Below are 12,879 nucleotides of genomic sequence, written 5' to 3'. Positions count from 1 at the left end.
GGAGACAGAAAAGACCTTACTGGTTAGTTATTGGTTTTCAATGAAGCTCAGACAAAGGAGACTGACAAAGACAGGATCACAGGATCACCTGAAAAACAAAAATAATAGGACCTGGTACCACCTAGAATGGGAGTGGGGAAGATTGCACCCCATAAGGCATGGAATATTATGGAAGTAAATCTCTCTGAGAAGTTGGAGTGGCCACAAGGGTCACAAGCTGGAAATATTCTTCTAGAAGTTTGTACTCTAATGGAGTTTAATGGTTCACAGAGAGGTAGGGAACAGTCTATTTCATCTCATCAGAGTATGCGGAGTATATCAGAGGAAGTTATGTGAGACAAGCTGAGTGTGGTGGGGACATAGTCCTAGCTTTAATCTCAGAAAGCACAGGACAGAAAATACCCAGAAACTGCTCAGATCCCAAGAAGGAGCTCATTGGAATGTCTCTGAAAAAGTACCCTCATTTCTTCCTTCACCCTTTCACTCCTCAACTGTAAGATTTGCTGTGAACCTCCAGGTATCCCAGATTTCTAGAATGATAAGGGGTAGAACTTCCTAAAGAGATAAAATGGAAGTGTTGGAAGACAGGAGCTTGGGGAATTGCATCTAGATGATTATGCTTAAAACCCTTCCTTTCCTATGACTCAAACTGGAGACTTTAGAGCCTTGGAATAATCTATGCAGGAATTCATGTTACATGTTCCTTCTCTGGAGGCTTCTTTAAAATTAGATATTTTCTTTATTTAGAGATAATTGAAATGTAGGATGCTAAAATGTAAGTATTTATTTATAGGCCATTATGTCTATTTCTATAATAAAGACATCATCTAGAGAGCAGTCAAGGGAGATGGCTCAGGTTCACAACCATTATTACATTCTGGTCTATCAGTAAGTCCCCATGTTCTTTCACATGGGCAAGATGATCCTAGATAACAACTCATCATAAAAGAAGAATGCTATACTTAAGAAATAATTCTGGCAATATCTTTTTTTGTGTGTAAATCTCCCATATGCACATGTGGCCAGATTTGCAACCTCTTGTCTCAGTTTAAACTTTTCAAAGTAAAGCCTGCATCCGGTATCTAACAGTGATTTAAGGATAATGGCACATGTAAGATCCCTAAACCAAGATATGTATAAACTAGTGAGATCTTCTACTCAAGAATGACTCTTTCTTTTGTTTAATTGATGTATAAAAGGTAATTTGTTCTAATTGGGTATACTTGTCTTCTTAAAAGATACTCTTTATTGAAACTTTGATTGTTGCACACCATGCATCATAGTCCCACTCATCTCCCTGTTCCCTTGTATTTGCCTTTTGCCCTTGAAACTTCTCTCTCAAAATACACACACACACACACACACACACACACACACACACACACACACACACACAGACACACACACACACACACACACAGACACACAGACACAGACACAGACACACAGAGAGAAATACTGAAACAAACTATCGAAATCAAAACAGACCAATGATTTATTGCAATGAACATTTGCAAAGGAAGATGTGTGGCCAGAATGGTATGGTGTGGGATATACTACTGTGATCTATAATGAGATGTATTCAAGGTTGGCTCTTATTTCACCTTAGCCACAGCTATCCTGGTATTTCAGTAAAGAGATTTTCCTTCATAAGCCATAAAGTGATTGTTCACTGAGAAGATGTATTATTTCTATAGCATAAGGACTGTACAATGAAATGGCACATCCTTTTACTTCTGCTGTCCCTGATTGCTAGTGGGCCTCTTCAAATTTGAGAGTATCTGGCAGTTAGTGCGGCTGTTGCTGGCAGACAGATTTTCTGATTGTCATCTGTTGCTGTTCTTGAAGTGGTGAAGAGCAGCAATTAGGACCTTACTGCATTCAGAGGTGATTCCTAAATCCCCCATCCTCATATCTCCACACCTTTTCCTGCTTGCCTCTGCTATACCTAATACAATCTTCCTTCCTCTTCACCCTTCTGGGCCTGGTGTCCTCCCTCCAATTCCTTGTCTTCCTCATTCTTCTTTATTCTCTATCACATTCCATTCATTCAATTTCTGTCTCAAGCCTAATCCCCACCCAGCATCCTCAGTTATCCTGGGTTATTTTTGCATAATCTTAGAAGATTCCTCTCTTCCTTCCTTCCCTCTCTCCCTCCCTCCCTTCCTTCCTTCCTTCTTTTCTCTTTCTTTCTTTCTTTCTTTCTTTCTTTCTTTCTTTCTTTCTTTCTTTCTTTCTTTCTTTCTTTCTTCCTTCCTTCCTTCCTTCCTTCCTTCCTTCCTTCCTTCCTTCCTTTCTTTCTTTCTTTCTTTCTTTCTTTCTTTCTTTCTTTCTTTCTTTCTTTCCTTCTGTCTGTCTTTCTGTCTGTCTTTCTTTCTTAGTTTGAAGATGTAACATGTTCCTTCTCTGTAGGATTTTTAAAAATTCGATATTTTCTTTCAAATGTTATCCCTTTTCCTAGTTTCTCCTCTGAAAATCCCCTATCTTCTTCCCCCTCCCCCTGTCCCCCAACTCACGCACTCCTGCAACCTGGCCCAGGCATTCCCCTGTACTGGGGCATAGAACCTTCACAAGACCAAAGGCCTCTTCTCCCTTTGATTTCTGACTAGGCCATCCTCTGCTACATATGCAGCTAGAGACACATTCCCACCAGATGTTTTCTTTGATTGGAGGCTTTTTAATTCAGAGTCACATTTCCTATTTCTGAATCCTAGAGTGAGTAGATATTTCCCACTTAGTATAGAGACAGAAGTTTCTGAAGGACCAGAAAAACTACACTACACACACTTGCTCACATGCAAGAAGAGATAAGGGAGGGGACACTATCAGACTCATCTATAGCTAGATAGCTGGGCAGTCTGTACTTCCCACATTATCATCTATCTGAAAAGAAAAGGTTTATTGAAAAAGAAAAGGGCACTTCCTCCTTGTGCCTATGTTGGAGATTCCTTCCTGGTCTTTAGCTCTATAAAGAGAGCGAATGGTCATACTTTACCTCAAGTTGCCTTCTAACATCCAACATGAATCCGGTGACAAAAATCAGTACACTGCTTATCGTGACTTTACCCTTTATCTGCTTTGCGGAGGGTAAGTGCCTGCAAGGGGAAATGAAGGGAGGTCTTAAAGGTGATATTCTCTAAATCTCTGTCCTCCAGTTTCACTTGGGCATTGAAGCTCAAACCCGAAGACTGAAGTTCTGGGCACTATGGAAATCATATGCTATAAACTAATGAAGAACAAAATCCCCAGTAATTGCTGTAAATAGGACAGCAATTTTCAGAACGTCAGTTTTTGAGTTTTTAGTTATAGGTTTCCATTTAATTTGCCCTTTTTATTGAAACACTATTATGGTGTATTATACACAACACTTCCCTCCCCCTGAGGTGGGAGAAGACAGGGAGGGGAATAGGGAAACATGACCAGGTACTGGGGGAGAACAGGAGTGAAGCCCTCAGGCCAGCATAAAGAATGGAAACAGGCAACCTTAGGAGGATTGGGGGGGGGCTCTAGAATTTACTAATCATCTGGGAATTGAAAGACTCTCAGGACTCAGTGGGAAGGACCTTAGATGAAATGCTGTACAGTGGGTAGAGTGAACTTGTAGAGTCCACCCCCAATAGAAAGACAGGTCATGAAGTGGAGGGATGGTGTTGACATCCCACAGTCAAAAACTCTGACCGAGAATTGTCCCTGTCTAAAAGAACTGCAGTGGCAAAATGGAGAAGACAGGCCCAAATGACTGACCAAAGTTGGGATCCAGTTTAACGGGAGGCTCCAAGGCCTTACACTATTACTGATGCTATGGTGTGCTCACAGACAGGAATCTAGAATAGCTGCCCTCCAAGAGGCCCAACAAGCAGCAATGATGATTTAGGATCTAAATTTCTGCCGCTAACCAGACTATCTAGTCAGTGCATGGTTAGGGATCCCTTTGGATGCTGTTTCCAGTGTGGGGTTTTATATAAAGTGTGTCTTACTGAAATGTCTGTCCTCTCTGACTGTCTCTGGTGTAGAAGAAATACAAAGTAATAAAATTGATGTTAATAGATTTGCTTAAGAGTCATTAAATCACACAAAACAGAATTTAGGTAATGAATCACTGCCTCACCCAAATACCTCAAAGATAAGCAATAAGCCAAGTTAGCCTGTTAGAGATAAATGAAATGTAGGAGGCTAAAATGTAAGTGTTTATTTATTGGCCATTATGTCTATTTCTATAATAAAGACATCATCTAGAGAGCAGTCAAGGGAGATGGCTCAGGTTCACAACCATTATTACATTCTGGTCTATCAGTAAGTCCCCATGTTCTTTCACATGGGCAAGATGATCCTAGATAACAACTCATCATAAAAGAAGAATGCTATACTTAAGAAATAATTCTGGCAATATCTTTTTTTGTGTGTAAATCTCCCATATGCACATGTGGCCAGATTTGCAACCTCTTGTCTCAGTTTAAACTTTTCAAAGTAAAACCTGCATCTGGTATCTAACAGTGATTTAAGGATAACGGCACATGTAAGATCTGTAAACCAAGATATGTATAAGCTAGTGAGATCTTCTACTCAAGAATGACTCTTTCTTTTGTTTAATTGATGTATAAAAGGTAATTTGTTCTAATTGGGTATACTTGTCTTCTTAAAAGATACTCTATCGAAACTTTGATTGTTGCACACCATGCATCATAGTCCCACTCATCTCCCTGTTCCCTTGTATTTGCCTTTTGCCCTTGAAACTTCTCTCTCAAAATACACACACACACACACACACACACACACACACACACACACACACAGACACACAGACACACACACACAGACACACACACACACACACACACACACACACACACACACACACACACAGACACACAGACACAGACACACAGAGAGAAATACTGAAACAAACTATCGAAATCAAAACAGACCAATGATTTATTGCAATGAACATTTGCAAAGGAAGATGTGTGGCCAGAATGGTATGGAGTGGGATATACTACTGTGATCTATAATGAGATGTATTCAAGGTTGGCTCTTATTTCACCTTAGCCACAGCTATCCAGGTATTTCAGTAAAGAGATTTTCCTTCATAAGCCATAAAGTGATTGTTCACTGAGAAGATGTATTATTTCTATAGCATAAGGACTGTACAATGAAATGGCACATCCTTTTACTTCTGCTGTCCCTGATTGCTAGTGGGCCTCTTCAAATTTGAGAGTATCTGGCAGTTAGTGCGGCTGTTGCTGGCAGACAGATTTTCTGATTGTCATCTGTTGCTATTCTTGAAGTGGTGAAGAGCAGCAATTAGGACCTTACTGCATTCAGAGGTGATTCCTAAATCCCCCATCCTCATATCTCCACACCTTTTCCTGCTTGCCTCTGCTATACCTAATACAATCTTTCTTCCTCTTCACCCTTCTGGGCCTGGTGTCCTCCCTCCAATTCCTTGTCTTCCTCATTCTTCTTTATTCTCTATCACATTCCATTCATTCAATTTCTGTCTCAAGCCTAATCCCCACCCAGCATCCTCAGTTATCCTGGGTTATTTTTGCATAATCTTAGAAGATTCCTCTCTTCCTTCCTTCCCTCCCTCCCTCCCTCCCTTCCTCCCTCTCTCCCTCTTCCCTCCCTCCCTCCCTTCCTTCCTCCCTCTGTTACTCCCTCCCTCCCTCCCTCCCTTCCTCCCTCCCTCCCTCCCTTCCTTCTTTCACAGTTTGAAGATGTAACAACACAGGTTGTGTTTTGAGAAAAGCCCTTGTGTAGCGGTAAATATTCTCCCAAATATGCCTTGGCAATGAAAATACAACACAGTTAATATGAATCCATGCTGTGTGCCTATATTTGGCAGATATACCACTATACTACCATCTACCAAAGTTTATGAGCACCCTTAGTACATGTGGTTTCTCCAGGCCACGTGCTTCTCCTCTGCTTTTCTTCTTCTTCCTCCTCCTCTGCATCTTCTCCCTCTTCCATTTTCTCCTTCTTCTCTCTCTCCCACCTTCTGCTCCACCTTCCCTTTTATCTGCCCTATCATCAGCTCTCCTTTATTTTACAAATTAAGGTGGGAAGCACATTACACGTTTACCTGAGTGCTGACTCATTCCTTGTTCACAACCACTCACAGGAGAATGGAGTTAACATAAAATATAATTACCCCAAGGGCTATCCACAACACCCTTGCTTTCTTCTTTTTAAAAAAAAATATTTTATTTATTTACATTTTAAATGCTGTCCCCCTTTCACATCTTCCCTCTAGAATCCCCCACTCCATCCCCACTCTCCTTTGCCTCTAAGAGGGTGCTCCCCCATCCACTCCTCCACCCATTCCCAGCTCACCAGTCCAGCATTCCCTATTGCTGTAAAGGCAACAAGCCTTCCCAGGACCAAGCACTTCCCCTCCCATTGATATCATATAAGGCAGCCCTCTGCTACATATATAGTGGGAGCCATGGACCCACCCATATATACCTTTTGGTTGGTGGTTTAGTCCCTGGGAGCTTTGTGGGGTCTGGTTAGTTGTTATGGTTGTTCTTCCGTGGGCTTGACAGAGCTCTTGTAGCTCCAACTGCGTAGCCACTGGTGTCCCACCTTGTCCCAGAAAAGTTTGGTCTTCTTTAGATGGATGCCCTTAAGGTGCATGATCTTCTGCCAGCAGGAGAGTGGCTGTGGCAGGCGAGCAGTGGGCTCCCACAAGCTCGCTATCACAGCCTCCTCGATGTGCTTGGTTCACAGCAGACACAGCTGGCTGACGAGAAGCTGTGCTGCACCACGGCCCACAGTCTGTTTGGAGTGAGGGCTCGGCCTGGTGCAGCACCATCAGTCAGGGTTTGGAGTCAGAAGCCAGCAGGTTGTCCAGGTTGGACTCTAGTTCTAGCTCCTTGTGCACAGTGTTGCCTTGCAACTTCTCTGCCTTCTCTTGCTACACCTTGGCAAGCAGCTCCTCCATGCTCTGGCCCTCCATAGCTCTCGTTGTGGCTTGGTTCCTTTACTTTGGGGCAGCAACAGAATATAACCTTGGCTTTTTAAGTTATTTATTATAAAAGTAACTTTGTTGTTGTTGTTGTTTGGTTTTTGAGACAGGGGTTCGCTGTGTAGCCTTGACTGTCCTGGAACTCACTCTGTAGACCAGGCTGGCCTCAAACTCAGAAATCTGCCTGTCTCTGACTCCCAAGTGCTGGGATTAAAGACATGTACCAACATACCTGTCTTTATTTGTCAAAGGTAATTGCTGTCTCAGAGGCTTACTGCTAGAAATTAAACACAAAGTCCTATGCTTGTTAGGCAAATGCTCTACAAAAGAGCTAAGTTCCAAAGCTAGATGAAAGGGTTTTGTTTATATTTGATACTGGAACCACTTGCAGGAACTGTTAATGACAGACAAGTCCTATGCCACTGAGCTGAATTTCTATCACAAGTGATGATGTTTTGTGTCTATATTATTTCACTTAGGACAGTACTATTTAGATTTATATGTGTTGTATATACATGGATTTTTTTTTCAGATGGGTAGTACTTATATTTAGAAGACAATTTAGGCTTTTGCTGGTTGATGCATATTTGGTTTGTGTCTTAGGGTTTCTGTTGCTGTGATAAAACACAATGAGCACAGTATTGTACACTTCCAGGTAACAACAGTTCATCACTAAGGAAATAAGGTCAGAAACTGAAGAAGGGCAAGAATCATGAATTGAAACAGACACAATGGAGGAACACTGCTTCTTGGTGTTTGATCCCCATGGCTTTCCTCATTTGCTTTCTTATATTATTGGAACCATTAACCCTTGTCTGGGAGTGGCCATGGTTGGCTGGGCCCTTTCACATCAACCAAATCAAGAAAATACCCTACAGCCCAATGGAGGAATTAGAGAAAGGAATGAAGGAGCTGAAGGGGTTTGCAACCCATAAGGAGAACAATATCAACCAACCAGACTCCCCGGGGACTAAATCATCAACCAATGAGGACACATGGAGGGACCCATAGCTCCAGTCACATATGTAGAGGAGGATGGCCTTGTCAGACATCAATGGGAGGAGAGGCCCTTGGTCCTGGGAAGGCTTGATGCCCCAGTGCAGGGGAATGCCAAGGTAGGGAGGCAGGAATGAGTGGGTGGGTGGGAGAGCACTCTCATAGAAGCAGGGGCAGGGAGAATGGGATAGGAGGTTTCTGGAGGGGAAACCAGGAATGGGGATAACATTTGAAATGTAAATAAATCAAATATCCAATAAAAACAACAAAAAGAAAGTGTCACATGAAACTTCAAACCTATTGTGTACCCAGAGAAGCCATCAAAGATGATTCCTGGTTCATCTATCACAGCATGCTTTCTCTTTGAGACAGGCATAGCCTTAGGACCCGCCATCATACTTTCTTCTAGGCAGATCAAAAATCACAGAAGAATTAAAGATAAACATTGGTTTCTCTCTCTTATAGTGGTAATTCCTTAGATGATTTGTATTAAAAAAAAGGCTAATCTGGTAGGATTTATTTCCATTGAGATTCCCTCTTCTCAGATGACTATCTTGTATGCAGTTGACAGTTCATTAATGAGGGCAGGTGGTTTTAAATGTTGTCTGATGTGCAAACACTTCTATAAAGATTTCTGTGTATAAGATGTTTCAGAATTTAGCAGTAGTATAATTTTACTTTTTACTTCCTGTTGTGCATATATAATCACATTCAGTAGGAGTTTATTCCACTTCTTTCTTTGCCATAATCACATACTTGACAAATGCAATTTAGGGAAGGAAGGGTTTTTTTTTGTGTGTGGGGGGTTATTGTTTTAGGAAATAAGTCCACCATTGTGGGAAGGACTGGGGACAAGAGTGTGAAGAAACTGGTCATGTTATATCGATAGTCAGGAGGTAGAGAGATATGACTGCAGGTGCTCTGCTGGCATTTTTAAATCCTCTTTTTATTTAAATCAAGACTCTTGCCCATTGGATGGTCCCACCAATATTCTGAATCGATCACCTCAGTTAAGTCTCCCTTAAAACACCCTTGGATAATAAGGTCTATAAGATTCTTTTGGGATGCTGAGCAGCTATGTTGGGCCTTGCTTTCAATCAGCTGTAGTATCTATCTCATGATTACAGCACATCAAATGGCCTTTGTGTTCCATGATTTCCCCAACTATAGGTAGATGTAGTTCAGGCACATTCAAGGTAGGCTCAGCTATGGTACTTGTCAGGCTGTATCTATTAACTGTGGTTTACTGGTACACATTCTTTTCTCCATCCAAAATTAAGGAATATCTACAGTTCTTCCTGGGGCATATGTTTCTAGTTTTTTTTTGGGAGGGTTATTGATGTATGTCTAATAAATATGTTTTGAATTTTAAAGGAAACTTTAAAACTCTTCTCCAGAGGAAGGAATAAGGCAACGACTTTATGTATAATATCAGAATTACTTGCTAAACTTAATTGTTAAGAATATAAATATTCGTTAATTTCTCAAAAAATTTCACTTTCAAGCTATATATAGAGTGCTCTTCCTCTCTTAGCCTTCATATTCAAATAATCCCAATCCCACCAGCCCACAACTGTTGACAGGATAAAGACAATGAGTTGCTGGAAAGAACTGTTCCATCATGGATGGTGGGCTCAAGCATCTACATCAGAACTTTGCCCTTCCTTCTCATTGCCTCTTTTATTCTCAGGATTTGAGGTGGAGGATACTTCTGGATCTCCTCAAATTGTGCCTTTATGAAACCAAGTTCATGGCACTCTTTGCAGCGTTCAGCTATTCACACAGTAAACACCTTCCCTTGTCATTTTTTTTTAAATCCATTACCACTACAGGCCTAATGCCCTGAAATAGTATCTTTCTCTTGCCTTTTCCATTTCAGCTCTGAAATGCTTCCAGTGCACTTTGTTCAACTCTAAGGGGAAATGTTTGTTCCAAGAACCCCCCTGTGAGACCCAAAATAATGAAGTATGTGTCTTGTGGGCAAAGTTTGAAGGTATGTAAAGCAAGAAGTCTCAGGGTAATGGATTCTGCTTTCCCTCGAAGGCTATATCCCTCCCTATCCCTGGGGGGGGGGTTGAAGTGGATACTGTGGGAGGACACGTTATTCTGTTAAAATAAAAAAGTTTTCTCTATGTTTCTACTAGCTACAACTGGCATAGGAACAAACCTAGAAAGAGAAAGTATGCATTCTAGTAGTTCCTGATGTGGTTTTCAGGGGACTTCTAGGTGGACATAGTCAGGTAGACAAGATTTGGACCCTAAGACTCCATTCAACAAATGTTGGGATTGGAGTCCCAGCTGTGAGCAGATTAGGGCTTGAGGGATGATAGACAGAGAGGCAACTTCAGCCATCTCAGTGAGGACGTGGAAGCCCCAGGAGCCTGACTTCTCGTTTACCAAATCACTGATTTGACAAACACTCATGTTTTGACCCTTGTCCTCCTTCTTCTCTAGGTGGCAGGTTCATGTATGGGTTCCAGGAATGTTCTCACACTTGTGTTAATCAAACACTGAACTTGAGAAATAAAAGAATTGAAATGAAATGTTGCAATGACAAATCTTTCTGCAACAAGTTTTAGAAGCATAAACCATCTTGACATGTTCCAAGGACAGTTCTGAGCCCTTCATCCTCCTCCTGTGCCCTCACAACACTGCACCATCTATTCCAGCACTGCCCATGCTCTGATACCTGCTTGTACTCTGCACCAGGTGTGGCTATTTGGACAGTTCAGCTGGGGATAGAGAAATGCCCTGTGGTCCCCACAACCCTCAGTGCTTCTCCCTCTTTTGTAGATCCTGATTTCCTTCCTTCTCACCTTCTAGTCTTCCAGGACTGACAGATTGCACACTCTTCTGCTGCTCATACTGACTTGTTTTTGTCAAATGCATCTGATAACTAATACTGTTGTTAGGTGCTAGTTCTCCAACAGTGACTATGGCAGAGATGACACCTGCCCTTGATGACCAGTTCAGTGATGCATTTTTCTATTCGGTTGGCCATCAAACAATAGCTCTAGCATCTTACTGCAGTTTTATTCATAGAATTTCATGTGTGTGTCAGGGAGTTTTGCACTGCTGTGGCCTGAGTAGAACAACATAAGGGACACCTAGGTGAGGTGGCATATGCCTTAAACCCCAGCACTTGAGAGGCAAAGGCAGGAGGATTTCTATGAGTCTGAGGCTAGATTGTTCTACTTAGCAATAGTGCCTCAACACACACACACACACACACACACACACACACACACACACACACACACACACACTCACACACACACACACACTCACACATGCACGCACATGCACACATGTGCACACATTTTCCCCTTCAGAGCACCTGTGTCCTACTAGCTCCATCTCTGGAGAGTACTTGAGTTCACATAATTTCATTTAATCTCTTTTTATGTTGTGAATATTTTCCTCCAGTCAATAACTTTTTAGATGCTCAACATTGCCTTTCCAAGAGCAACAGACATTGATTTTTAATAATATTGTCTGTAGTTTCATTAAGTTGCTTCGCTAAAACACTGTGATGGAAAACAATTTAGAGGTGAGCTTGTTTATGTAACCTTAGAGGCTACAGTGAGGCTCTAATGTGTCACCACCAGCTTCTCCTATGGACTGGATGTGTGAGTTACCAGAGATCCATATGTTCAAGTTTAGTCCCTGAGATGGTGAAATTTGGAAGTGAGGCTTTTGGGAGGAGATTAAGTTATGAGGGTAGACCCATAACAAATGAGACTCATGCCCTTATCTAAGAGACAAATACAGGAATTCCTAGTATTTATGTATTTATGAATATACATATACATAAATATCCATATATTTATGTAACAACAGTGAAAAAGAGGCCATGAATTTGAAAAGAAGCAAGGGAGATATAAGGGAAAGTTTGGAGGGAGAAAAGAAAGAGGAATTTATAGTTATAAGAAAAGGAGTATAATTATGCTATAATCTCAAAAAATGAAAAATGATTTAAAATTTTCTTGTTCAGAAGCTGGATAGTCTATTCATTTTCTTTCTTTTCTCTTCAGCGTCCTAAATGAACTGAGGCAACGACTTATCTAAGATATCAAAATTATTTGCTAACGTCAAAATTCTTAGAGAATACAAATACTCCTTTATTTCTGTAATTTTAAACTTTGGAGTTTTATATTTGTTTTGTCATGCATTTTACTTAATGTGTATACTATTTATGGTGGATCAAAGATATTTTGTTTCTTTATTTTTTGCCCATGAATGTCCAATTATCTTTTGATAATTTGTTTGAAACTCCTTTCTTCTCATAATTATAAAGGCCAAGTGTCCACATCCATGTAAGTTTATAGCAAAATTCTATATTTTTCTTTCTTTCATTATATCCCACTATTTTCCTTGATAACTGTAGAGTTTTTGGACCTTTAAAATCAGACAATGTGTCTTCTAATTTTGCTCCTTTTTTAAAAGTTAATTTGAGTATTTTAAGGTCTTTGAATTGCTATAGATATTTTCAGATCATCGTATTGATTTCTAATAAAATGATTGAAAAGACTGCTATTGGTGTTGCACATTTAATATTTGTGACTTCTTTTCTGTGTCTTGCACAGTTTTGATATATTGGGATTCATTTTTTTATATGTATGCATATCTCCACTTGTTTCTATTTTCACTAGACACATTCTGGTGCCTTCTTCAGAGCTGGCTAGAGCCCCTCAATCTGTAATAGTTACAGGTGGCTGTGAGTCCCTTGATGTAAACCAAACCAGGTCCTTTGCAAGGATAGTTAGTGCTTTTAATCACTGAGTAATATCAGGGTAGCTCATACTCTAGTAGTAGTTTTTTGGTGACTTGTTCTAGGAATTACTGAGGCATTTTAAATGTATAATTACTATTAATCTACTCATCCTTATTTATATTGGTTTAGATTTGTGCAT

General features: G+C 40.7%; 1 protein-coding gene across 1 annotated transcript; it reads left to right on the top strand.

Moving 5' to 3' along the window:
• The first annotated feature begins 2,929 nt into the window (after positions 1–2,929).
• On the top strand, positions 2,930–12,490 carry Pate9 (prostate and testis expressed 9). Its single transcript, NM_001033783.2, has 3 exons — positions 2,930–3,087; positions 9,846–9,959; positions 10,421–12,490. Exons 1-3 carry the CDS (start codon positions 3,021–3,023, stop codon positions 10,543–10,545), a joined length of 306 nt encoding a protein of 101 aa, NP_001028955.1. The 5' UTR covers positions 2,930–3,020; the 3' UTR covers positions 10,546–12,490.
• The last annotated feature ends 389 nt before the right edge of the window (positions 12,491–12,879 follow it).

The sequence above is a fragment of the Mus musculus genome, chromosome 9, assembly GCF_000001635.26.
Source record: "Mus musculus strain C57BL/6J chromosome 9, GRCm38.p6 C57BL/6J".
Taxonomy (NCBI): domain Eukaryota; kingdom Metazoa; phylum Chordata; class Mammalia; order Rodentia; family Muridae; genus Mus; species Mus musculus.
Note: the sequence above shows the minus strand (reverse complement) of the source record. Positions and strands in the feature narration are given on the sequence as shown.

Coding starts and splice junctions, on each gene's coding strand:
- Pate9 (NM_001033783.2), top strand. CDS start 3,021: ATGAATCCGGTGACAAAAATCAGTACACTGCTTATCGTGACTTTACCC. Junction 3,088..9,845: donor CTTTATCTGCTTTGCGGAGG/GTAAGTGCCTGC, acceptor TTTCCATTTCAG/CTCTGAAATGCTTCCAGTGC. Junction 9,960..10,420: donor CTTGTGGGCAAAGTTTGAAG/GTATGTAAAGCA, acceptor CTTCTTCTCTAG/GTGGCAGGTTCATGTATGGG.